The 26,491-nt window shown below is 43.2% G+C and overlaps 2 protein-coding genes across 2 annotated transcripts in view; both read left to right on the forward strand.

The window, feature by feature from the left end:
* LOC104483054 (arylsulfatase D) overlaps positions 1–1,497 on the forward strand; it is a 22,883-nt gene extending 21,386 nt beyond the window's left edge. The window contains exon 11 of the mRNA XM_086768471.1: positions 1,435–1,497. Coding sequence (XP_086624597.1) covers positions 1,435–1,445 — 11 coding nt within the window. The 3' untranslated portion in view covers positions 1,446–1,497. The remainder of the gene's footprint in view (positions 1–1,434) is intronic.
* On the forward strand, positions 1,450–24,879 carry LOC104475347 (arylsulfatase D). Its single transcript, XM_086768483.1, has 10 exons — positions 1,450–1,504; positions 2,366–2,506; positions 3,325–3,446; positions 4,363–4,485; positions 6,006–6,429; positions 7,499–7,635; positions 9,621–9,755; positions 16,323–16,485; positions 17,470–17,591; positions 23,969–24,879. The coding sequence occupies exons 1-10, from the start codon at positions 1,452–1,454 to the stop codon at positions 24,337–24,339; spliced, it is 1,791 nt and encodes a 596-aa protein (XP_086624609.1). The 5' UTR covers positions 1,450–1,451; the 3' UTR covers positions 24,340–24,879.
* The last annotated feature ends 1,612 nt before the right edge of the window (positions 24,880–26,491 follow it).

Consider the following 26,491-nt stretch of genomic DNA (forward strand, 5'->3'; position numbering starts at 1 on the left):
TGTACCAAAAAGGCAGAAAAAAATTCTCTCAGGAAATGCTTTGTTTTCCCACTGGAGAACATGCTGATTTTGGAGAAAAACAACCTACAGGTCTTTCATTAGTAGAGATGGAACTTTTCAGTTCTCTGTGTTCAGAAGTGACTTTACATTAACAAACATGCTTTTAGTTGTTATAGAAAGTAAATATTCTTATTAGCTTCAATCTGTTCCTTAATAGAGTTGGCAATATCTTTGGTTTTGTGCTGGCTTGAAATGGAAAGAAGTGTGGAAAAGTAGAGATTTGTCATGGACAGGGTATTTCAGATTTTCATCTCTTTTCACACTGAAGGAATGAATGTTATCTCCAATATACTTCAGTGTACAGTATGGAGAGATGAGCATATGCCAGTCCTCGTGGAGCTGGTTTCTCATGCATACTTCTGCGCATGAGTGTTTACATGATTCCAGTGCAGTGTTTTCTGCAGATCCCTTAGTCTGTGGCCATTCACAAGGAAAAGGAGTGCATTTCCCAAGCCATTCTTTGTCCAAAGCAATGTGCACTCTCAGCAAGCATGGGAAGTTACTTCCACTCATAAAATTTGCCTTGCCAAAAATTAAATATTTAGAATCTGAAAGGTTATTTCTAGCTTTTTAAAGTCCAGGTTGAGTTCATAGACTTGGTAGGTAGAAAAACTGGTTTGTTAAATTTATAAATGGCATTAAGCTTTGAAGTCCTTTAAGGAAAGACTCATAATGATATTTATGTTTCTGGACAGTTTTTAGTAACATTCAGATATAAACAGCTCCTTGAATGTACTAGATGGCATTCAAACCTAAGAATGTTACAATCCCTTCCCTAAGAATTACACTGTAAATATTACTTTCCAGGATGGCTTTTCTTTGAGGTGTCTTTTGTAGTTTCAAAGCTCTGTGAGCTTTTTTTTTTTCCTTGGACTTTAAAGATAATTTGAGGTTAAGTGAAGAGTGAGATACTAGTTTTACTTCTCATTACCTTCTGTTTGTAAAATGGTGAAAACCTTCCTTCCAGTGAACTCCAACAGTTCTGTGCATTTATTGAGTAATTGGCACCTTTACCATTTCTTTAAAGCCCTGGGCATTTAGCCTTCTTGCCAAATGCTTACAAGTCCTCCTGGAGTTGTTGGCAGCTGGGAACAGGTCAGACCAGGCAGCAGAGCATGCAGTTTGGAACTCCCCTCAGAAGTGCCCTTTCTGCCTTGCAGTGTCAGTTCAACAAGGTTCTGCAAGCACACATTCAGGAATGCAGGGCCTTCATCAAGCCCTGATAGTTCAGCCCACCTCTGTCGTAGCCAGGCGCAGGCAGCGGCAAGATGATTGTGGTAATGGGGGCAGTTAATGACTAACCTCACAGACAAGATCACCAGAGCTGCTGGGCTCTGATTTTATTTTTTTTCCCTTTCTTTCCTTTTTCACCAGAATTTATGTGACCGACTATGTACGTGTTTCATACAAGGGGAAACCGTGAAGTTTACCAGGGAAAACAATGGTAAGAAAAGATATTCAGTAAGGGTCTTTCCTGGCTTTTAAATGTTGTGCTTAAGAAAATGTAAACAGATCTCTCTCTTCCCCCTGAAATTCATGGAGAATCTAAAAGCAGATAACAGAGGTTTAGATCTATTTGTATATCAAGGCCTTTTACCCTACTTTTACAGGACATGGAGGTTTAGGAATGTATATGTAATATATAGTATAATACATTCACTAAGCAATGTCATAAATGCAGTAGCTATTAATCAACTAGCACTCAGTAGATGTGTTCTAGCATACATATTTTACTTCAGGTGAACATCTGTAAGCTGCCACTTGCAAACACCTTGAGCAATGAAGAGGAGCTGAGATATTCTTCTAGGAAGATAGCCAAGGTTAAGCCCATTGCTGCACACTTGAAGGACCACTTTCCAGATGATGTGTGTAGCACTGGGTGCAGTGGATGCAATAGTCAAGGCATTGCCATCATAACCAGCGTGCCTCCGCACCAACCACCTCCATGCTCCTGTCCCACTCATTCCAGGAGCCTTAACAGCAGCATCCTACACCCCTGTACAAGGGGTGCCTCAGGAGACTTGCAAGCAGGCAGCCTCTCATTCTACTGGAAACATGTGCTGGGATCAGTGCAAATCTCAGTAAAGAAATGCACACACAAAATTCCTGTGTAAATGAAAAAAAAAATTACTTGTTTTAGAAAACTCAGTAACTTTTGTAAATATTCAGGAGCTCCATCTGCTGGCAGTATTTGGTAGCTGTTTGCATTTATACTGAGTCCTCATAAAACTTTAATAATAATTTAAAGTCTATTGTAAAGCTTACAAATGTTTTTGTAGCATTACCTCTTTATTTTTAATTTCAGGAGATGCCTAAACATTTGGCTAATTTTATGCTTGTTTCCAAGATCCTGCATCTCAAATCCTTCAAAACCCAATTTTTTACTGATACTGGCTGATGATCTTGGTATTGGAGATCTGGGTTGCTATGGCAATGATACAATAAGGTAAGAATGTATTCTACAAAATAAATTATCCTTTCCTGGCGAATTTCAGTGGGAAAAACACTGATGATATTTAGTATTAAAAAAAAAAATCAATTATAAATGGATTAGTTTATCTAGATACAATTCTTTTCTAACCACGTATAAAAAAAAAATGTTCCACAGTAATTCCTACTGGAGTAGTAACTATAAAAGCATGATTGAGCAACTTTCTTGGACTTTTGAGTGTATATGTTGAAAATTAGAACTTTGCAAATGTGCCCATGCACTGTATTTGTCAGGCATGAGTATAATTTTTAAGTTTCCACAACTCTTGGATTGAAATGTCGAGGATTGAGACGAGGATTTAATAGAAGCTAACAACTCTAGTAGGCTTGTTATGAAATGACAGTTCAGTCTATATGATATATAGTGCAGTTATCAGTCTGTATATAGATTGATTGAAAGAATTATTGTACGTATATCCTGTGTTTATTCTAACCTATTGCAGCCTTGGAAATTGTGTTGTACTGTATCTATTAACGGAATCTTTTTCACTATGCTGCATGAGCTTTTGATATGGGATAAACCTGAAATACCTTTTCCTTTTTTTTTTTTTTTTTTTTTAGTTAATAATAATAAGACATTTATCTATGGACAATTCATTTCTAAAGAGTTATAGTATCTCAAAAATATATACAATAGAGCTCTCCTAGTTGAGTTGTAGATAAACAGAGTGTTTTGTACGTTTGATGGTGATGTCCTTGACAAAACTAGGAGGAGCAGTATACCATGAACTTCTGTGTAATAGACTTTATCAGAGATGGGATTTTTCTCTTTAGGACCCCTAACATTGATGGCCTGGCAAAGGAAGGGGTGAGACTTACTCAGCACATTGCTGCAGCTGCTGTCTGTACTCCAAGCAGAGCAGCTTTCCTGACTGGCAGATACCCCATCAGATCAGGTAGGGCTTTTCTGTAATGGTTCGCTGAAGTTTGTCTAGACATTGTTTCTGTTAAAAATCCCCTTAAATAAACCATTTTAAAGACTAGTTAATCTAAGGATTTGGGGTCTCGGTGAGGTGGGTAAAAGTAAAAATGACTAGATTTAGTCATTGATTTCTATGTGAAAATCCCCACATAAAGCACATGGCTAAGTGATGACACAGAAATAAATGAAAGTCCAAACAGCACAAAGCACCCCGAGTAGAAACATGAAGAAGAAAATTGTGTAAATACTGCATGGTCAGTGGTATTAAGATTATATTAAGTAAAGTGTAGTATTTGGAATATCCTGACAAATTTTTTCATAGTGAAATGTGTCAGACTGTGGAATAGTTCTTAATAATTATGTTTTAAGACAGATTTATTTCAGACATGTAAATCCACGACAGAAAACTTCAGCTACCGCATATGGCAGTAATAACCACCATAGCTCCTCAGATGTGATTCTGACTTGCTAAAGGAGAAATGTAATAATGAACTATACATTTCAGAAGCGTGTACCCCTGATGCTGCAAGCCTTTTGTTTTATATAAAACTTATTTTCTTCTTTTTTCCCTTTACTTTTTTTTAATGTTATATTTGGATAGAACGTCTGTTGTATGAGGTTGCCTAATGTCTGAACATAGGCATCTTAGTGCAATTTGTAGACACCTCAGGATAGCTGAGGCATTGGCATGGGACTAGTAGATAATAACATGGGTCTTGGAGGAGGTATTGTTCTGAGGATCAATCAGAATATCCCAGGGCATACAGAATGGCTTATTAGAAGGGACTAAACTTAGGCAACTGAGTCCCATTCATTAGAACGAACAACTTGAGAAGGCTGAAAAGATGAAATCTGGCTTGTTTTATTTAAAGACTGTTAATCCTCTCTAGGCATGGGATCCAGCACTCAACGGCAGATTCTCTATTGGAATGGGTGTTCTGGTGGGCTCCCACCAAATGAAACTACTTTTGCCAGAATACTGCACCAGCAAGGTTATTCTACAGCTCTTGTTGGTATGAGACACAGCAACTTGCCACCTTTACATTGCATGTTATTCAAATGAGGCTACTTCAGTAGGTATTTTTCTTTGCCAAAATGTCTAGGATCAGTTAAACTAGAGTTTCTTGTATGCATAGCTTTCAAAATCAGCAGGGTTTTTAGAATGCTATCCACAAGCCCCAGTGTCAGCACAGCAAAGCTGATAAATCCAAAATGAGGATGTATGGAATACATAGAAGTACACTGCAAACAGAAGTAAATACAAATGAAAGAATCTTGTTTGCCCGGTACAGGTTGCTTTAGGAAGGACCAACAGAGATATTCACTGATCTGTTAGAGCAGAAAAACATCTGCCAGTTGGTACCCAGACACCAGAGTGGCGTTAACGGTATCTGGTGGCTAGATTTTGTGTTATTTACACATCCTGCTTATTATCACAGTTAAGACTCTAAAAGTGCCTTATTTTCTGCAAAAAGAAACTGACAAAAAAAAAGCTGACTTCAGTGGGGTTTAGTTCAGAATACATGTCCAAAAAAAACCAAAATCCTATTAACTCTTTGCTAATTTTGCCTGAACAGCAGTTAAAGGCCCTGTCTTTCAAGAACCTCTCATTTTTAAACTCTTTTTGGTATAGTCAAATATGTCAGGCGCTTAATTGTAATTACTGTGATTTTCACACCTCTCCTTGTCTCCAGCACACTGAGCTGTCATTTAGTTCCTAAACTGAAGTGAGTCTTAGTGATGTACTGACTTCACACAAGCCTGTGCAAAGAAGTGAACTTCCCCTAGCTCACTGCAGTCTGGTACGGCTTATACGGTAAACTACATTCATACACACAAGGACAGAGCTGGCTGGCAGTTCTCAGAAGTTATTTGTGTAGGTAACAGCCCCCAAGCCCAAGGTTATAGACTATCTGTCCTTCAATGTCAGGATAATTACGCTGCTCTGTAATATGACTTCATGAATGTTCATTATCAGTGTATGACACATTCTGATATGTCCAATTGTACTGTAGAATTGAAATGGCCTATTTTTGCTACTCATTTTAGGACGAATATAGACACACAGAGCTAATATATGTACACCTTCTTCCTGAAATTTGTTCCTAGACTGTGAAGGTCAGATAAAACTTGTGTGTAAATTAGTTCATATTTTTGCACTTAGCTGTTTCTTTTGGCACAAGAATTTCTCTGGTTTCTCCTCATCAGGCTACACATTAATGAATGCCGACTTCATCGTGTGAAAAATAATAAGCAGGAAATATTGCAGCCATGTTTGTTCTTTATTCAGGGAAGTGTCTGAGCTGGACCATTGCCCTATGTGGAATTTTAACAGATAGGTGAGGAAAACCACGTGTTTTAGGCAAAGTGCCAATGCATGATTGCTCCCTGAGACTTTCCCCATTCCACACCAGCTCTCTCTCCTCCCTTGGCTGCTCCTTGACAGAAGAGTGCAGCCAACCTATTAGAAATAAGGGCAGACACACTCAAGAGTAATGATGTTGGATTTAAGATCTTCATTTTATATTTTCAGGGAAGTGGCATATGGGTGTGAACTGCGAATCGCGCCGTGATCACTGCCACCATCCTTTAAATCATGGCTTTGATTATTTTTATGGGATGCCTTTTACCCTTTTGAATGAGTGTCAAGGCACAGATGACCCTGAACTGGCCAAGTCTTTGCAAGATACATATTGGCTTTACACTCAGATGATCATCTTCGGGGTGCTTACTCTTTTGATTGGAAAACTTACCAATTTATTCTCATTACAATGGAAAATAATTGTATGTCTGGCCATATGTGGTCTCCTGTATTTCATCTCCTGGTTCTCCAGCTATGGTTTCACCAAGTACTGGAACTGTATCCTCATGAGAAACCATGATATCACTGAACAACCGATGAATGTAGAAAAAACTACTTCTAATATGCTGAAGGAGACAGTTTCATTCATTGAAAGGTAACCAACACAGGTTGTATCACGTTTTAAGGATTTTTTAAAATAACATGATTTCTGTGTCATACACCACTAAGTTAGGCAGCTGGCATGCTGAATTACCCATCCTGATGCTGGCCAGTAATTTGTTGTTTTCTGGCATCCCCCTACCTGTCAGCATCCAACTGCTATCCTTCATCTTATACATAGCTTGTTAGCTCCTCAGGAAAAGGAAGATGATATTTTTGTGTTTGTTATGTTCACTTAATACAAAGGAGTCCTGCCAAGGACTGGGCCTTCTGCCAGTAGGAAGAGAAAAAATATCTTAGCCTGATGAATTGGACTGTCATAGAAAGTGTCATATTAAATTAATGTTTTACAAACAGGAGAGTGATCGTGAGTTTTGTTTTGTTTTCCAAAGGTGTCCTTCATTTACAATACTAGTAGTAACCTCAAATTGAATTGAACAAACCACTAAGTTTTTAAAAGTATTCATGTGTCAAGTCTGGGTATATTCCTGAATAAAATTATAATATTTCTGTCAGGGTTTAGGGGTTGTTTGGTTTTTTAAGGGAAACTGGGGTAAGGTAAATTTCTTCCGTGAACCTCTGAGCATAGATGACGTCAGGTTCCCAGGATAACTTGTGTGGCCTGATGTTAAAGGGATATGGTTCCCCTGTGTGAGCGTTGTTGTATCTGCCTCTTCCATAAGAATGTCTCAGATGCTCAGTGACATCCATGTTTAAGTTTAAACAAGCAAGTCCTATTCTTGCCTCTGAGAGTGTGTCAGTCTTTTGCCTATGAACTTGCCTAGTTATTTATTTGATATTCTACATGTCTGATTTTAGACCAAGGAAAGTAAGGACCCATTACTGTTTTGATCTTGTATTCTGTATTAGAACCACAATCTTTGAAGAGTCTTTTAATCCCCTCTGTCTCCCAAAACCTCAAAAATGCAAAGATGTCAAAATTGAAAAAAAAAAATGTCTAGAACCCAATAATAATTTTTGGGATAGTCACTACCGTGTTACTGTTATGTTTTGATTTGAGTGACAGTTTGCAGAGAAATGACTATGGTTTTATTTTCTTTCAGAAGCAAGCGTAGACCATTTCTTCTCTTGGTTTCACTTTTGCATGTTCACACACCTCTCATTACCACCAAGAAGTTTCTGGGAAGAAGCAGACATGGCCTATATGGAGATAATGTAGAGGAGATGGACTGGATGGTGGGTAAGTGGTCTTTTTGAAGAACATCCTTCATCTATTTGAATGTGGAAAAGAAATTAAAGGAGTGATCACAGAACTCCCTTTTTGTATATGACAAAAATCAGTGAACATGCTGTGGGTACCCACTTAGCTCCAGAGATTGCCATTCCATTCCGACACCTTATTTTTTCTTTCTGAAGATGAAAGCCCAAACTTTTCTTGTGAGGATTTGTTCTTTCTATTTTAAATTGATACACTTCTGTGCTGCAGTATTAAATGCAGTCAAATAATCAAATATGTGCTTGATCACATTGTTAATCAAGCTGTTAATCAAAATGTATGACACTTAGAGTCATAGAATCATAGAATGGTTAGAGTTGGAAGGGACCTTCAAAGGTCATCTAGTCCAACCCCCCTGCAAGGAGCAGGGACATCCCTGACTAGATCAGGTTGCTCAGAGCCTCATCCAGCCTGGCCTGGAACGTTTCCAGGGATGGGGCTTCCACCACCTGTCTGGGCAACCTGTTCCAGTGTTCTATAACTCGCATCGTAAAAATTTTTTCCTAATTTCCAATCTAAATCTACCCCCCTCTATTTTAAAACCATTACCCCTCGTCCTATTGCAACAGGCCCTACTAAACAGCCTTTCCCCATAGACTAGACTTCTCTAGCTCTGTCTAGTCTCAGAAGATAGAACTGGTGCTGCTGGTGAATTCTACATTATATGGTATTTGGTTTGTGTACTTGCTCCTTTTATCGAAGAATAATCCTTGGAGCAGAAACCAGAACTCCTTTCTAGCCAAAAGGTCAAGTCAAAAAGCTAAGGAGTTTCACTTAATAAATTGTGTGAAGTCAGTACGTCGTGAAGACTCAGAGTTAAATCTAGGCTCTGAATGTCAGTTAAGTTAGGTTTTCAAACTAAGCCTTACTTAGCAGTTCCTTTCTGCTTCAGTGGGAGGGAGAGCGATAGCTCCTGTTTGTATCTAGTCCAAAGTGAGGACCCTGTTGCCAAGGAATTCACCTCCTGTCCAGGCCAAGATTCAATCTCTGAACTTTTTCTTCCTCCAGTAACCGTGTTTACAAAATTCTATTTTGAGAGGAGCGCTGTTGCTTTTCATGGGCAGGATGAGAACCTCTGCAAGATCCAGTTGAACCAGAGGATTTGCTATGCTACTTTTCCAAATTTTTAGCGCCAGTCACCTTCAGGCACAGGCTACACAAGCAGAGCTGGACAGAAGTCAAATGGTGTAAGGAACGTGCCTTGTATAGGCCAAACAGGATGACAGCTAGTGAGGACACAAGTCTCCGGGGCTGGACAGCTAAGTAAGAGATGTGGGGTCTAAATCAGAACCAATAGGCCTAGACTAAATCTAAACTCTTTCTGAGGGGAGGTGTCTGTTTTTACTATAGGTCAATAACTAGTTTGACAAAGGAGGCACGGGAAGTCTATAGAGGAAAAGAGAGAGCAAAAGAGCCGATCACTGGCTTATGCTTTTTCCGTGCTTACTTCAGCTTTTGCTGCTGCTTCTGTAGCTATGGAAACTGTTCCTGGTGAATATATTTGATGCAGTAGGTGGTGGAGACAAGCAATCAAAGATAAATCATATTCTGTATAAACATTTGACACTATTGGTTCCAAAAGCATTCCTTATGAGGTTAAGTTTGAATTACAGTTTGTGAAGCTTTACTGCTGACATCAGGAGAAGATTTTGGTTGATAGTAAGCAGCCTGATCTCAGAGTCCCTGGTCAGTTCTTGGTGAGAGACAGCAGTTTTATATGATTAGGAATCTAGGAAGCACTATTATTTAAGTTTTTTTAAGATGCTTGAAGCTATACAGTGGAGACAACCCTTGACTCAGAGAATTTACAGCATAAAGCTGACAGAGTATTCTGAGCAGCTTGAATAAGGTAAGTGGAAAGACTCTGCCTTTGCTGAATTTTGAGTCAAGACCTAAAAAACTCTGACTGCATCTCCAGACATAATTATGATGTTTTGCTTTGTTTATAGGCAAGCTTCTAGATGTTATTGACAAAGAAGGCTTGAAGAATACAACATTCATTTATTTTGCATCTGATCATGGAGGATCCTTAGAGGCTCACAGAGGAAATGCTCAGTTGGGTGGATGGAATGGGATCTATAAAGGTAAAATTTTGATAGTGTATACATGCATGAGACTTCCTTTTAAAAAGAAAATGATAGAATAAAATACATCCAGGTAAACTATATTTATTAAACTGTTATGATAATCTTGGAAATTCAGAGCATCAACTATTCTTTCTTAAGCCCCCAGACAGGATTGCTTTCACCAAAGCTACACCTGATAGCTATATTGTCTAACCTATTTTTAAAGACCTTCAGTGATTTCCCAGATAATCCAGTTTTCATTGTCTGTGCTACTGGAGGTTTTTTATAGAATCATAGAACCGTTAGGGTTGGAAGAGACCTTTCAAGGTCATCTAGTCCAGCCCCCTTGCAAGAAGCAGGGACATCTTCGACTAGATCAGGTTGCTCAGAGCCTCATCCAACCTGGCCTTGAATGTTTTCAGGGATGGGGCATCAGCCACCTCTCTGGGCAACCTGTTCCAGTGTTCCACCACCCTCAGTGTAAAAATTTTTTTTCCTTATATCCACTCTGAATCTAACTCCTTCTATTTTAAAACCATTACCCCTCGTCCTATCACAACAGGCCCTGCTGAAGAGTTTCTTCTCATCTTTCCTGTAGGCCCCCTTTAGGTATTGGAAAGCCAGTTTAAGGTCTCCCCAGAGTCTCCTCTTCTCCAGGCTGAACAGCCCCAACTCTCTCAGCCTGTCCTCATAGGAGAGGTGCTCCAGCCCTCTGATCATCTTCATGGCCCTCCTCTGCACCCTTTCCAGCTGGTCCATATCCTTCTTATGTTGGGGGTTCCAGAGCTGGATGCAGTACTCCAGGTGGGGTCTCACCAGGGCAGAGTAGTGGGAGAGAACCACCTCCCTCGGCCTGCTGGCTACACTTCTTTTGATGCAGCCCAGGAAGCGGTTGGTTTTCTGGGCTGTGAGCACACATTGCTGGCTCGTGTCCAGCCTTTCATCCACCAGTGCCCCCAAGTTCTTCTCCTCAGGGTTGCTTTCAATACATTCTGTACCCAGCCTTTATTTGTGCCTGGGATTGCCCTGACTGAGGTGCAGGACCTTGCACTTGGCCTTGAACTTGAACTTCCTTGCTGCAGTTCAAGCAACAGATCTTGTCCTATTCACCAAACTACAGAAAATATGTTCTTCCTTTCCTCCTTGCAACATCCTGTTGTTGCAATATCATAATGTATTTCAATGCTGTTATGTTCCCCCCTCATTCATCCTTTCTTTAGACTCCGTTACACTTTTACCTCCTTCTAGTTCCATATTGTCTTTAAATACTGTAAGCATAGTCTCCAGTCTCAGAGGGTGGCAAAACACTGGCACAGGTTACCCAGGGAGGTGGTGGATGCCCCATCCCTGGAAACATTCAAGGCTAGGTTGCAGGGTGCTCTGAGCAACCTGATCTGGTTGGAGATGTCCCTGCTCCTTGCAGGGGGCTTGGACTGGATGACCTGGATTTCAGTAGGAGAGGACAATTATGAAATCATGCCTGCTTAGAGAGGAGAAAAGAAGATACAAAGTATCCCTCCTGACAGGTACGGAGGCACCCATCTGCCACCCCGATGCGGTCTCTCGGGAGGTGTGCTGTCTCCCAGGGGCTCGTATCAGGGACGTCACCAAGAGACTACCTAGCCTCATACGGCCCACAGACTATTATCCACTGCTGGTGTTTCATGTGGGGGCCAGCGAAACCGCTGGCAGCAGTCTAAAAAACATCAAAAGGGATTTCAGGGCTCTGGGTTCAACAGTCAAAGGCTCTGGGGCGCAGGTGGTATTCTCATCAATCCTCCCGGTCGAAGGGCAGGGACCTGAAAGGGCCAGACGTATCTGGCAGGTTAACTCGTGGCTCAGGGAGTGGTGCTACAGCCAGGGCTTTGGGTATCTAGATCACGAGGCGTGCTTTGAGAAGCCCGGGCTGCTAGGGGCGGATGGCGAGCACCTAACCAAGAGGGGGAAGAGTGTGCTTGGACAAAGACTTGCCAGGCTCGTCCGGAGGGCTTTAAAATAGTGTTGCTGGGGGAGGGGGAGCACAGTTCAGCCCACTGCTGTCAGCATGGCGCCAGTGCCAGCACCGAGGGTCCAGAAGCTGAGGAAGGATCACAGATAAGTGCAAATAAACCTAAACTGCTATCCAATAGCACCCCTGTCAGTCCAGCCAGCAAGTCGGCTTTGTCGGGGGCCCAGCTGAAGTGTCTCTATACCAATGCACGCAGCATGGGGAATAAACAGGAAGAGCTGGAGATGCTTGCACACGAGCAGGGCTACGACCTCGTTGGCATCACGGAGACATGGTGGGATGACACATACGACTGGAGCGTCAACATGGAAGGGTATAGGCTTTTTAGAAAAGACAGGAAGGGGAGACAAGGAGGGGGTGTCGCTCTCTACGTCAGCAACCGGCTGGAGTGTGTGGAGCTCCACCTGGGGATGGAGGAGGAGCTGACAGAGAGCTTATGGGTCAAGATTAAAGGATGGGGACGGACAGGGGACGTTACGGTGGGGGTCTGTTACAGGCCGCCTGGCCAGGAGGACAGAGCAGATGAAGTGCTCTATAGGCAGCTAGGAGCAGCCTCACGGTCACAAGCCCTGGTCCTTGTGGGGGACTTCAACCACCCCGACATCTGTTGGAGAGACAACACGGCAGGGCACAGGCAGTCCAGGAGGTTCCTGGAATGCGTGGACGACAACTTCCTCCTGCAGGCGATAGAGGAGCCAACAAGGAGGGGTGCCATGCTCGACCTTGTGCTCACCAACAGGGAGGGTCTGGTGGGGGATGTGAAACTAAAGGACAGCCTTGGCTGCAGCGACCATGACATGGTGGAGTTCAAGATCCACGGGGCAGCAAGGAAACTACATGGCAAGCTCTCTGCCCTAGACTTCAGGAAGGCGGACTTCGGCCTCTTCAGGGACCTGATGGGCCAAGTGCCACGGGAGGCGGCCCTGGAGGGAAGAGGGGCCCAGGAAAGTTGGTCTATATTCAAGGACCACCTCCTCCAAGCTCAGCAGAGGTGCATCCCGATGAAAAACAAGTCGGGCAAAAAGGCCAGGAGGCCGGTGTGGATGAGCAAGGAGCTCCTGGACCAACTGAGAGTAAAAAAGGAAGCCTATAGAGGGTGGAAGTGGGGACAGATAGCCTGGGAGGACTACAAAGAGGCTGTGCGAGTGGCCAGGGATAAGGTAAGGAAGGCCAAAGCCCTGGCAGAACTGAATCTGGCCAGGGATATAAAATGCAACAAGAAGAGCTTTTATAGGTACGTAGGGGACAAAAGAAAGTCCAGGGTAAATGTAGGCCCCCTCCAGAAGGGAACTGGTGTCCTGGTTACCCAGGACATGGAGAAGGCTGAGGTTCTCAATGACTTTTTTGCCTCAGTCTTCACCGACAAGAGTTCCTGTCCCACCACCCAAGCTGTAGAAGGTGCAAGCAGGGACTGCGAGAATGAAGAACCACCCATTGTACTCGAAGAGCAGGTTCGGGATCATCTGAGGAACCTAAAGGTGCTCAAGTCCATGGGACCTGATGAGATCCATCCGCGGGTCCTGAGGGAACTGGCAGATGAAGTTGCCAAGCCACTGGCTATCGTATTTGAGAGGTCGTGGCGGTCTGGTGGGGTCCCCGATGACTGGAAGAGAGGGAACATAACCCCCATTTTTAAAAAGGGGAACAAGGAAGACCCAGGTAACTACAGGCCGGTCAGCCTCACCTCTGTGCCTGGCAAGGTCATGGAGCAGATTCTCCTGGAAACCATGCTAAGGCACATGGAGAGCAAGGAGGTGGTTGGTGACAGCCAACATGGCTTCACCAAGGGCAGATCGTGCCTGACCAATTTGGTGGCCTTCTATGATGGGGTGACGGCATCGGTGGACAAGGGACGAGCAACTGACATCATCTACCTGGACTTGTGCAAAGCTTTTGACACTGTCCCGCACGACATCCTTCTCTCTAAACTAGAGAGACATGGGTTTGATGGACGGACCACTCGGTGGATAAGGAGTTGGCTGGATGGCCGCACTCAGAGAGTGGTGGTCAACGGCTCAATGTCCATGTGGAGACCGGTCACGAGTGGCGTCCCTCAGCGGTCCGTGTTGGGCGCGGCCCTGTTCAACATCTTTGTCGGCGACATGGACAGTGGGATAGAGTGCACCCTCAGCAGGTTCGCCGACGACACCAAGTTGTGTGGTGCTGTCGACACGCTGGAAGGGAGGGATGCCATCCAGAGGGACCTTGACAGGCTGGAGAGGTGGGCCCGTGCCAACCTCATGAAGTTCAACCAGGCCAAGTGCAAGGTCCTGCACCTGGGTCATGGCAATCCCAGGCACAAATACAGGCTGGGCGGGGAATGGATTGAGAGCAGCCCTGAGGAGAAGGACTTGGGAGTGCTGGTGGATGAGAAGCTTAACATGAGCAGGCAATGCGCCCTTGCGGCCCAGAAGGCCAACCGCATCCTGGGCTGCATCAAGAGGAGCGTGGCCAGCAGGCCGAGGGAGGTGATTCTCCCCCTCTACTCTGCCCTGGTGAGACCCCACCTGCAGTACTGTGTCCAGTTCTGGAGCCCCCAACACAAGAAGGACATGGACCAGTTGGAGAAGGTCCAGAGGAGGGCCACGAAGATGATAAAAGGGCTGGAGCACCTCTCTTATGAGGACAGGCTGAGAGAGTTGGGGCTGTTCAGCCTGGAGAAGAGGAGGCTCTGGGGAGACCTGATAGCGGTCTTCCAGTACCTCAAGGGGGCCTACAAGAAAGATGGGGATAGGCTGTTTAGTAGGGCCTGTTGCGATAGGACGAGGGGTAATGGTTTTAAAATAGAGGGGGGTAGATTTAGATTAGAAATTAGGGAAAAAATTTTTACGATGCGAGTTATAGAACACTGGAGCAGGTTGCCCGGAAAGGTGGTGGAGGCCCCATCCCTGGAAACGTTCAAGGCCAGGCTGGATGAGGCTCTGAGCAACCTGATCTAGTCAGGGATGTCCCTGCTCCTTGCAGGGGGGTTGGACTAGATGACCTTTGAAGGTCCCTTCCAACCCTAACCATTCTATGATTCTATGATTCTATGATTTTAGATATTCATAACAGAAAGGCTTTCCCATTTAAGTCCACATACAGCAGAACAGGGGACATCCCAGTGACACTAACTAGCAATGACTAAATGTTAAAGATTTTCAAATTTAGTTTAATTCATAAATATCTGTAGAACTCACTACTGCTATTGCTAACAAGGTATTGAAAGCAAGGAGATAAATAAGCTATGTGTATGAATAATGAGAGCAGCCACTAGTGAATGGCAAAGCGTAAGATACTATTATCTTACATGGCACAAAGATTATTGCACAAGCAGCTGGGCTTCCCCTGTTTATAATCCATCATGCCATCCTGTCAGCCTTTGAAACCACGCTCTGGAATACTTGCCTCTCAGCTGTGAGTATGAGCACATCTCCTTCGTAGCAAAGTCTGGCATTACTTAGCAATGCCAAGTATAAACTACCATTCAGCTGACGATTTATTAGCTGAGATAACAAATAAGCTAGCTTCAAGTTTTGTTTTCCAATTTTCCTGTAACTCTTCCCAGCAATAACTTGTCATTTCTGCCCTTGATAGAAGGAATAGGTCATATAGGTACCTAGGAATAGGTCAGAAGCAAAGGTCATATAGGTACCTAGGCCTCAACATTTTGCAATTTTTGTTTTCTAAATGGACCCTCAACTTGGAGTTCTGGCTTTAAACTACGTTGTTTCATTAATATCCCCATCCTTGACATCTATAATTCATATCTGTAATTAAGAAAGGGTTCTCACTTTGAAATACTATACTAAACAATGAATATTTTTACTTTTAAGAGAGTCAATTTCATGATGAACCAGAGGACTAGAGAAATGCAAGAGAAAACAAGTTAAGAAAAACTCTTTGGATTACCTCAAGACAACTTAAACAGGAATGTAGGTGGAAAGTCTTCATCACTGCAGTATATTCAGGGCTCTTGCCTATTTACTGCACAGGTTCTGCACTTTTCTGTTTGGGACCACCTCAGGGCATCCCTGGGACTGTAAACTCCTGGAGGGGGATCAAACATTAACATAGGGCCAGCTTGGTTGTCAGTTCACAATCAGAGGCAGCAGACACATTACAAAATGATTTGTAGTCCTGGAGAGTGGTGAGGGGAATTAGGTTAATCTCCCTTCCTCGGGCACCAAGTGAGGCTGCAACCTCTATTCCATTGCCACCAAGTCAGATTTTGCTTTTTATTGATAACAGACTTTTTTCCTTGGGCATGTTATTAGCCAGTGTGGAGATTAGTCTCAGACATGACATTCAATTAAATTTATGAGTCAAAATATCAGAGTGCACTTGTTCCTCTTTTGCCAAAATACTGCATAGTAGCGGATTGCTATATGTGCTACCCGAGAAAGCCGTGCAAATAAACAGGTTAATACTTAGTTTTGAAGAATGGAATTTGCACTCTTCTCCAGGATTTAGTGTGTTTCCATTGAAGTTATTTGAATATTCTAAAAGTTTTAAAACCTTTAATTATACATGCATGATAAATATCTAAAATCTTTCATTCTTTCATCCTTTTTGGTACTTTTTACCCCCTTTAACAGGTGGAAAAGGCATGGGAGGCTGGGAAGGAGGGATCCGTGTCCCAGGAATAGTTAGATGGCCAGGAGTGTTGCCTGCAGGGACAGTTATCAATGAACCTACAAGCCTTATGGACATTTTCCCAACAGTGGTTCACCTGGCTGGAGGGGTACTACCCCAGGACAGGTACAAAGGTGGCTTCATAAATCGTACTTGTTCCTCTTTCTTGATTTAGACAGAAGCTGACTTTATATGTCATGCATCTTAACAGCCACAGGTTAAATTCTGTTTGTTTCTTAACCAGGCAATTCTCTAGCTTTCTGTGTAGCTTTCCCCATCTTGTCTGCTTATATGGAAAAGGCAAAAGAAAACAGTATGTTTCACGAAGAGTCATTTAGCTGACTCAGTTTTCTAATTGCTAAAAGCCAACCTGGGTGATTTGGGATGCTGGGATGACTGTAAAAAAAAAAAGAACCCTCTTTTAATCTTACATCTAGTGAAAAATCCACAGATCTTCACAAAGCTGGTTGGTCCTGTTGGAGTGCTAGGACAGGCCCTTTCCAAGACTAGGAAGCCTGTTTTTTTGAGAGCAAATGGTACATGGCCTGCATTTGGCTGTCGGTACTGGAGAAGCTGTTTCCTTGATAGTAAACAATTTGTAACATCTGTATTAGGCTCCTCTAAAGAACATGAGAAAGTGTGGGTGGCTAAAGCATACACTATTTGTTAACAAAAAGCATGAAGTACTAGTGGTGTGTAACTAAACCAACAGTTAGTCAATTAAGTGGAGTTTTGGAGGCTGTTTTGTTTTGTTTTGTTTTTCTATGAAGCCACAAGCTCACAGACCTATCAGTGACTTCCATTTCAGGGAGCAAAACTAGACGCTATGGACAATGCCTTCAGTTACTTGCAGGGAAATTACAGTAATTGTGACTTATCTCCCCAGGCAGAATGTGTGAACTAGCTGTAACTGCAAAAACTGTTAGTAACTGCTAATCACTGGTTTTCACCTTTCACACAATTAAAAATCTCAGGGCTCATTAGCTAAACAGTAGCTTGGTTTACGAATGACACCCAGTATCCTAATGCTGCATACAGGGAGAGTGAGTACTGCTCACGCTCCAGACTGAAATTCTTAAGCAGTCTGATGACTCCCGTCCTCTCCATCAGGGTAATCGACGGGCACACCTTGCTGCCTTTGCTGCAGGGGACGGTTCAGCACTCCAAGCACGAATTCATGTTTCACTACTGTGGTGTGTTTCTGCATGCAGCGCGGTGGCACCAAAAGGACAGTGAGTATAAACATCCCCCTCCCGCAGATCAGAGACGATCTAATGACCTCTAGCTTCCAACAGAGTACCATGTAAAAACATTCATATGTGTATCTGGAGTAAGTTTATTGCCTCAAATGCTCACCACTTCTGCAAGGTGCAGAATGACTGTATTGTTAGCTGTCCTGCCTTGCCTGAGAGCAAGGGTTTCGCTTCCTGGGTAGCAAGGCTTTAAGAACCTCCCTGTTGTTGCAGTGTTTCTATTGCTTTTGCTGCAAAAGCATTCAGGATCAGCTTTAGTATATGACTGAAGAAAAAGGAACTGCACACGTAAGGTTTTTATCTTAAGCAGTAGTTTGTTTTTAATAGCCCTATCTTATTTGCTTCGTTTCTTCAGCTGTGGCATTAGAGAAGCCGACCGCAGCTGTGATGCCTGAGTGCCTGAGCTTTCCGGAGTCACCCTCCGTTACAGCGTAAAAGAGAGCGTAAAAGTAGCTGTGTCCTTATTCCTTCTCAGAATGAAGGATGGCACTTGTGCGACGAAAGACAAGGCGCCCAGATCTGAGCTTGTTGTTTTATAGTCACTGAAGAGATGCAGATGTTTACAGGGTGCGATTCACCTCCTTCTGATCAGCACATCTGGGCTAGATCAGTCACACCTGTTTCTCTCCACTGACTAAAAAGGGAGCTGAAATTGAACATATCAGATATAAAAATCACCCTCATATTAAAGTTAGTTGAGATTAATTGCACCTCCTGTGACTGGATGATGTGATAGTAAGTATAAAGTTGATGAATTTGTGGTGATGTCATACCCTCTTTTTTTTTTTCCATTCTACACAGCTGGAGAAAGGCAGAAGCCGATGGAGTAGGCCATGCCTACTCATTTTCCCATCCTTTAGAAACTTGAATGATCCCCTTTAATTTTTGTTTTGCTTTCCCTGTCTGGGAAGTGGGAGAAGAATTACAGAGATCTTCAGAGACTGCAATTAGGTAATAGTTACAAATGCTAGAGCATTCCACCATCAGCAGCTGTTCGCATTCAGCTGGTATGTTGATAAGAAGCTGGCTGTTCAAAGACCTTAGGCAGCCCCGGCAGGAAATCCTTCTTATGTCACAGTGTTAACTATGTGATCTTTCTCGTGTCCATTTACATTTTCTTTATGATACTTTCTGATACAATGACAGTATCAAGTATAGATCCTATCAAGTCAAGAATATACTTGCTTAGTGAACACTTGAAGACTACAAATCTTACTTGTACTTGCAAGTATTTCAAAATTGACTTTTCTGTTCCCCTAGATACTTGTGTGTGTGTGTATCAGGATAATGGCTCAGAACTTTGCGGTGTTTCTTGTGGGCATGAATAAATACACAGCAGAACTAAATGTGAGGATGTGATGCTAGGTGCTGTGGTGGAATTTTATTTTTAGGTTCTTGATCTCCAGAGATTAATCTGGGTATTTCATTCAAGGAAAAATGTCTAAGCTATGCAAGCCATGCAGTACTTGAGGAGCTAATCCCTTCAGGGTGAGAACCAGAGCAATCTGTGTACCGCTGAAGGAGCTTTGTGGTAGAAAATGCTAAGTACAAGGGTGTTTCATAAATCCAGTTCTTCCATAGGATGGAGCATCCTCACGTCCTCTAGGGAATGGTTGTGGATTTGTTTTTGGTTTTTTTTTCTGTTGGGAATCCTCATTTTATGTTTTCTCTGGAAAGATGCTGATAACATTTTTATCTAAGAACAAGAAAAGGGATTGCTGCTTTTTTTTTTTTTTTTAGGAAAAAAAAAAAGTGAAGAGTGCTGCAACTGCTGATCGTCTGCCTTGCTGCTGAGGAGTAAGGCCTTCACAGCCTTACTGGGGCTGCTGCAGTTGGGCAGAACTGGTGCAGAGCTTGTGCTTGGTGCAGCCGCAAGCCGGTGGGTCTGGCCTGGGCAGCTCACTCGGCCTTGCTGCTTTCCCCCAGCTAGGGAATTGGGTGACCTGATACCACCATGGCTATGAAACCAGGTGATCCCAGTGAGGGAACCACACTTAAAGTGACATTTTGGCTGTCTCTACTAATTACTTATGTAAAGAGACCAGGACTCAGTTCTTTCCTCTGTTTGGACACAATCAAAATACATCATCTCTAAGTAATTGCAGCGTCACCGCTCTACAGAGTCAACAGATGCAGAATCACCACTCTGCATCCTTGCTCTTCCTGTGGAAATGGGGCCTCTGCAGTAATTACAAATCTAGATTAGTTGAACCAACCCCATAAGCTAACGAGGTTGTCAGTTTTGGTTAGGAGTTATCTTCCTCCGTTGCTGTCATGGTGTCTTCTTTTATTAAAAGCACATTAACGTGACTAAAATATAGAAAAAAAAAAATCACTGGAGGAGGGACTGGTATACTCCTTCCCTGGCGTGCACTGTAGCGAGTAGGCCAGCAATGCAGAGACATGCCTAGCAGGGGATCGCTGCCGGCTCCACCCCCCGAGCACCGGAGCGCAGGAGCGGGCGTGACGGGCCGGGTGTTGAGCGGGGGCCGCCGTGGCCGCTCTCCCCTCAGCCGGCGGGAGAAGGCGCCGCCAGGGGGCAGCGCGGCCCCGCCACCGACCAACGGCCACAACCGTCGCTGGCCAACCGCCACAACCGCCGCCCAGGAGACGGCGCCAGTCACACGGCGATGAATGCCTTCGGCGGAGGAGGTTATGAAAAATAAAATGAAAACTCCCTCGCTCTTCCACTCAGTTAGCTGCTCTGCTCTTCATTTTCACATTTCAACGTGCCCTGTATGAAAGGCCACCCACGCCTGTGGGTGTGCAGAGGGGACGTGGTCAGGCCTCGGCAGGCTGAGAGCTGCAGCCAGTGGCCCTGGGCTCTGGGGAAGCGTGGAGCAGTTCTAGGCCCAGCCGGGCTCACGCCGCCGGGAGCCCTGGCAGTGGTTTCAGTTCCAAAGTGTTATCACCGCTGGTGCCCACCTGAACCCCACCCAAAGCTCTAGGCCAGAGGTTTGAGTTAACACACAGCCACAGAGCAGGATATGGCCTGTGCCCCAGGGAGCACTGTGCTGTTGTGTGAGGAGCCCACCAAGCCTAAAGAAAGATGAGTCACTGCTTTGAGTCTCTCCCCATGTGTCCAATAAACAGCAGAACAAGGAATTAGAGACTGAGGATGGGAGTACAGGTCTTAGAGCTGCCACTAGAGAGGTGAGAGATCAGTTCACCTGCCACAGACTGCTGGCAAGCCAGTCCCACACCAGAACTGCCAGTAGCTCCAGGCTTGATCACATCTAACCCCGAGCCCATTCAGCTGTTTGCATTACCTAAAGCAGAACTGCAGTCAGAAACACAAATCTTCTATGCCATCACTAATCTTAGAGCTCTCCAGTTTCTAGTAATGCATATTTTTTCTGGACAGAGAAGTTTTCTGGGCAGAGAAAGCTTTTTCTGACAGCAGTGACTTCTGAAGAAAATTCCTGCTAGAAGTCATGCTGCGCTTCCCTAGTGAAAGCCTAAATGCATACTCCATCAAGGGAGGAGTTTGAAGAACTGCTTTTCAGATTAAAAGACTGGTGGTGATCTCCTCTCCCTCTCACCTCTTGTTCTCCTAGGCTATGTGAGGTTCATCTATGTTACAATTTTAGTTCAGCTCAGAAGAGTGCTTTTGAAGCAAAACCCTCTGGAGCATACCCACTCATTGTGCTTTGGTTTGCATTGTAGAATGGGCTCGGAGATCATTACTTTAGTTTAGATGAAACTAAACTGTAAAATAGTCTCCAGGATCATACCTAGTATGCTCTAATTGCTAAAAGATGTTGTGTAGGTGGGACCAGACAAGAGTTAACCCTCAGTAAAACACCCCTAGACACACAGCATTGATGTCAAGCCACCAATAACTGTTCTGCTCTAGTAGGCCACCGACACCTGTAACATAAACACAGATACAACATGCAGATGCAAGGTGTATTTTGTGTTCCTACAAAGCCACACGCACAGCTAGGTCTCCTGTGCATGCCTTTCTGCAGTTTTCCCATTGAGCCACAACTGCTCATGGCAAGGGGTTTTGAAAACATTGATGTGATGTTCTGCATATGAAAGGCTGGCTAATAAAATATTACTGTGGGGCTCAACTTTCAGCCAAGCCAAAAATTCTGTTTCTTTGCTCCAACTGCCATTACTTCTGACTAGGCTAACAGACTTTTTAGAGTCTAGTTTAGCTTATTTACAAATATATCACGTTCATATTATATATTTATTGTCTGTTTACTTCTGTCTATTGGATAGGCTAGATATGAAGCCATTGTCTTGATGTCACCCAGGCAGGACCCATCAATTAAGCTCTTTACTGAAGCCAGGAGAATCCTTTGTCTGTATGTTAAAGAGTCCTTTCCTCTACCAGAGCACAATAAGGCTTGTGAGTGACAGTCCGTTTCTTTCTGCTCATTAAACTGACTGATTGTTACCAGATGGGTTTGAGAGCTGTTTGGATTGAAGCAGCATGTTTTCTTTCCCTTGGACATATTTTATTAACATGTTGCCTTAAAATTCACAGGCATCCTTCAAATTCTGTCAGAGCTACTTCAGTAGCAAACTGCATATTCCTCTTTGCCTCTTGGAGACGACTGAAACCCCTACTGCTTTCATTAGTGCCAATTTCTACCATCTTTTTTTTTTTTTTTTCTTCTTTTATCCTGCTGTAACTCAGCTGTCTAGTCAGCTCACCAACACAGGTTAATTACAGTCAGCCTCACTGTATCCTTCACAATGAACCAAGAAGGACCTGTCTCTCCCACTCTGCAACTCCAGTAATTTTTTACAGCTGTGAAAAGTGAATGTTAAAATTTTGTGGAATCAGAACAATTCTCCTCAGGCACTCTACTCACTTCTCTGAACTGCCCTGCAGTGTACAAATTATGAGGAATTCAGCTCAACTATTTATGGGAAGTAACTGTGCTACCTGACCACAGACGTAGCACCCAAATCCCATGCTTGGGGAACCCTGATATGACAGAGGACACTTTGTCATGAGACAAATGCTCTTTTAGTCACAAGACTAGGAAAGTATAAGGACCTGGAGCACATGCCAGCCAGCAGCAAAGCACACACCCAAAGGGAGCTAAGGAATACCTGTCCTTAGTGAGGCATCAGGAAGTGAGCCCATTTCCTTTAAGGAATCCACCTTCTGCATCCTTTCTTTCACAGTTTCAGAAATACATATATCTAAAGTCTATAATATTTCTAAATGTATTATGCCAAAACATTTCAGAACCATTGAGCCATTATCCCTCCACACAAGTGCAGAAGCATAGCTTAGCAGGATGTGGAAATAAATAGATACATAGCCAGCCAACCAGCCAGCAACTGGAGATTTTAAGCTAAAAGATTGCCTGAGCCTTAATGTCTGTTCTTTGTTCCCTGTCACCTTTTAAGAAGTTTTAAAATTTTATTTATTAACAAAATATATTCTAGCAGTAGTGAGATGACAGACTCCCAGTCATGAAGAACAGCTCCGGGGACAAGAAAAGGCAGGACAGTTCAGCTGATCCCATTGAACCAAAAAAAAAAATGCCATGTAGAGACAATGCAGTTGTCAGCTGTTCATGCTCAGTGCATTACAGAAGTGGCTCCAAGTGCTGAATGTCCCCTTTCTTCTCCTCTGCCTTTTTCAGACATAGTATCTAATTGTTGTCTTCTTGTTGGGCACATCCTTGCCTGCGAGTTCAGTGTAATAATTTCTAAACATGAGGTGAGGAACACGGGGAAAAAGGAGGAGGGAGGAGGAAGGAAAATCTCCTGTTGAACTGCGTTCGGATTTAGTCCTAGTCGTTTGTCATTTTTTCATTACCAGTTACAAACCTGCACTTAACCAGTGCTTAACTTGAGCAAGAGCTCAATAAAGTACAAGCTCTAAAGCTACAAATTAGTTGCCTTCATCATGGTAACTTAAAAGCTAGACTCCAGATTTTACTGCTTTCATGGCCTACAATTACCACACTATTTGAAAGTGTGCTGGAAAGCAAGCATGGAAATGAGGTGTGATCAGTTTCTGCCCAGGTGCTCTTCTTGGCTCAGGTGTACAGAGCCAACAGAAGAACCACCTACCAGTACCTGCATCCAAAAATCGGGGGCTACATTCTCAATTTTTCCTCCCAAGAGGCATATGGAGTTTTAAAGGGACACAAAAAAAGTGGCAGAGACTCCACCTGTACATACCCAGAGCCCATGAGCCACGAAAACCACTCTGAATCCTTGCCAGCTCCTAAAAAGGGCCTTTCACCCATAGGAGACAATGACAACATAAACTTACCCTAGGAATGACAAAGCAGATAACTAAAAATGTGAACCAATCTTTCAGGGACCTCCTCTGACTCCTAATGCCATGTTGTTCAAATGTGCTTCTTCTGTGACAGGTGGCATCGTATGGAAAGCTCATTATGCTACTCCAGTATTCCAACCAGAAGCCTCTGGGGCCTGTTTTGGAAGAGGAATTTGCCCATGTTTTGGGGATGGTGTAACCCATCATGACCCTCCACTGCTGTTTGATCTCTCCCAAGATCCTTCTGAGGCAAATCCTCTATCAGCTGACACTGAGCCCTTGTTCAATGCTATAACGAGGAGAATAGGAGAAGCCGTAGAAGAGCATCGCAAGACACTGACTCCGGTCCCACAGCAGCTGTCTCCTTACAATAATATGTGGAAGCCATGGCTGCAGCCATGCTGTGGCATATTCCCATTCTGTTGGTGTGAGGAAGAAAATAAGGAAGCAGCTGGCATACCTTAACACCAGAATCAAAGTACAGTTAGCTTTAGAAAAGTTGACAGGTTTCACATTGACATGACTACACTCATATAGAGATACCGGTCAAATTACACTGGAATAACTGAAAGAGACGTTATTGATACTTTTTATTCAACCTTTTCTCTTACCCACAGAAATTCAGGAAGCCTGTGGTTTAAAAAAAAAAAAAAAAATTAAAATGCTCCAAATATATTCCATCAATGGGTCACCTGTATAATCTATCCCTCCAGTGCATAGTTCTGGATCAAATACTCAAATAAATGAAACATTTTCTCTCCTTACTGATTTTCAATTCAAATAATTTATGACTTCTAAGAGAGCAAACATTAATTACAGCTGTTTGTACAGCTAATATGCTTGTTAAGGCAACAGGACTGAGCCCAAAAGGACACCTCTATTCAGGCCTTATCTTTTTAATGAAAAAAAACAGTCCTGTGTTTAAAAGCACAATTGTACATTTAATTTGGAAACATACCAAAACACATTGGTCTCTAAGAAATAAACACCTACTAATTCACAGCACTTTCTTGCCTCATCTGTACATTCGTTTATCTATCGTAACAATTCCTAGGAAAAAATGAACTGACAAGTATGTTTTAAAAATTAGGCAGCTAAAGTTATAATCTCAAGTTCAGCAGTGAAGTATCTAGCTGTTCTGAAATGCTAAACCACAGCAATTCCTACTGACATACACTTTCCACGTTTACGAGAGCATTGTAAATCATCACCCAGCTGCCTTGACAAGATAGGTCCCAAATTTCACGATCTGTGAGACCAGTTCATAAGCTGCATGTCCCACTTGAGTGATAATGCTCCTGATTTCCTAAGAGTGCTATTATGCGCCATGAAAAACATGCTTTGTTTTGTGAGACAGCACTTTGTTTTCAGTAAAAGGTGTTAAAATAATTCACTGCACATGCTAATCACTTCAGTATACAGGTCATCTTCTCCAAGCCAAACAAGTGTCAGCACTCTGTACAGTCATTAGTGAAAGGGAGGGAATTAAAATATCTAATCCTCTCTTGCTGCCCTCAGGTTAAATAAATTCATCTCTCAATATATAATCCTAACCATGCTCTTGCAGGGTTTTTGTGTCAAATCCAATTTTAAAGTGGAAGTTCCTGCATTTTCCACTTAAAAAAAAAAAGTAGATTATGTGCCAGAGACTCAGATTCAAACTTCTAAGCCTTCGTGAACACTGTGTATTCACTCCTACTGCACAGCTAAATGTCACCAAGATTTTAAAAGTAGGGAGGGATAGTAAGGGCAGCACAGCAGGTGCTTCAGGTGACCTGTTTCCTTAAAGCTAGCCGCCTTGCAGCACCACACCAGTGCAGCTCTGTTCAGTACCAAGGTTGTCTGTGTGTCATTTTTTGCCTTTTAGAAATGGGAGGAGGCAAGGTAGCCCAAGGCAGCCGATAATCCCAGAGCAGCACGCTGCTCTCTCAGCTGTCCCAGCCCTTTCACCAGCCTCAGGACAAAAGAGTGTGTGTGTGCCTGGACTATGTGCCTTTTGCAGTGTTTTAAAGCAAGCTCCTGACTTACACCCCTGATGCGGTATGTCACCGGTGTAGTAAATTGCTGTTATTTTGCTCTAAACAGGAGAGGTTGTGACCATGATGCAGCACCAAAGACAAGTCTCCAAAAACTGACTGGGCATTTCTTCAGGTTATTTCCTGTTTTACCTTTCCTCTAAAAGGTCACCAAGCAAGTTACATGGGAATTATTCCACATAAATCAAAGAGCTAATCTGACAGTAAACTGATAGGACACATCAATGTCAGATTTGACAGAAGTATATAAAAATACATTGGTTCTTACTCCTTGATAGCTTTTAAATCCACATCAGCATTGCTAAGAACTTGTCAGAAGATTTGACATTTTTCTATGGCTGATAAGGACTGAAACCAGAGCAGCTACATTTCACTGGATTCATCAGAAAGAAGAGAGCATAAAAGACCATGCATTTTAAAGACAGTTTGGCCAATTCAGAGATGGAGGAGAAATCTTATTGCTCAGTGGGGAACAAAGCCAAAAAACTGTTCCCTAGAGTCAAGCTGGTCAGTTAAGCAACATCTGTATTCTCAGTTAAGCGTGAGGAAAAGCTTTTTCTCAGTTCACCTCACTGCCCTCC

This window comes from Chlamydotis macqueenii, chromosome 1, assembly GCF_036417535.1.
Source record: "Chlamydotis macqueenii isolate bChlMac1 chromosome 1, bChlMac1.mat, whole genome shotgun sequence".
NCBI lineage: Eukaryota > Metazoa > Chordata > Aves > Otidiformes > Otididae > Chlamydotis > Chlamydotis macqueenii.

Bases quoted from the DNA above. Each gene is read 5' to 3' on its own strand.
- LOC104475347 (XM_086768483.1), top strand. From the start codon at position 1,452: ATGTACGTGTTTCATACAAGGGGAAACCGTGAAGTTTACCAGGGAAAA. The intron at 1,505-2,365 runs GTAAGAAAAGAT...TTTTAATTTCAG, and splicing joins GTTTACCAGGGAAAACAATG to GAGATGCCTAAACATTTGGC. The intron at 7,636-9,620 runs GTAAGTGGTCTT...CTTTGTTTATAG, and splicing joins GGAGATGGACTGGATGGTGG to GCAAGCTTCTAGATGTTATT.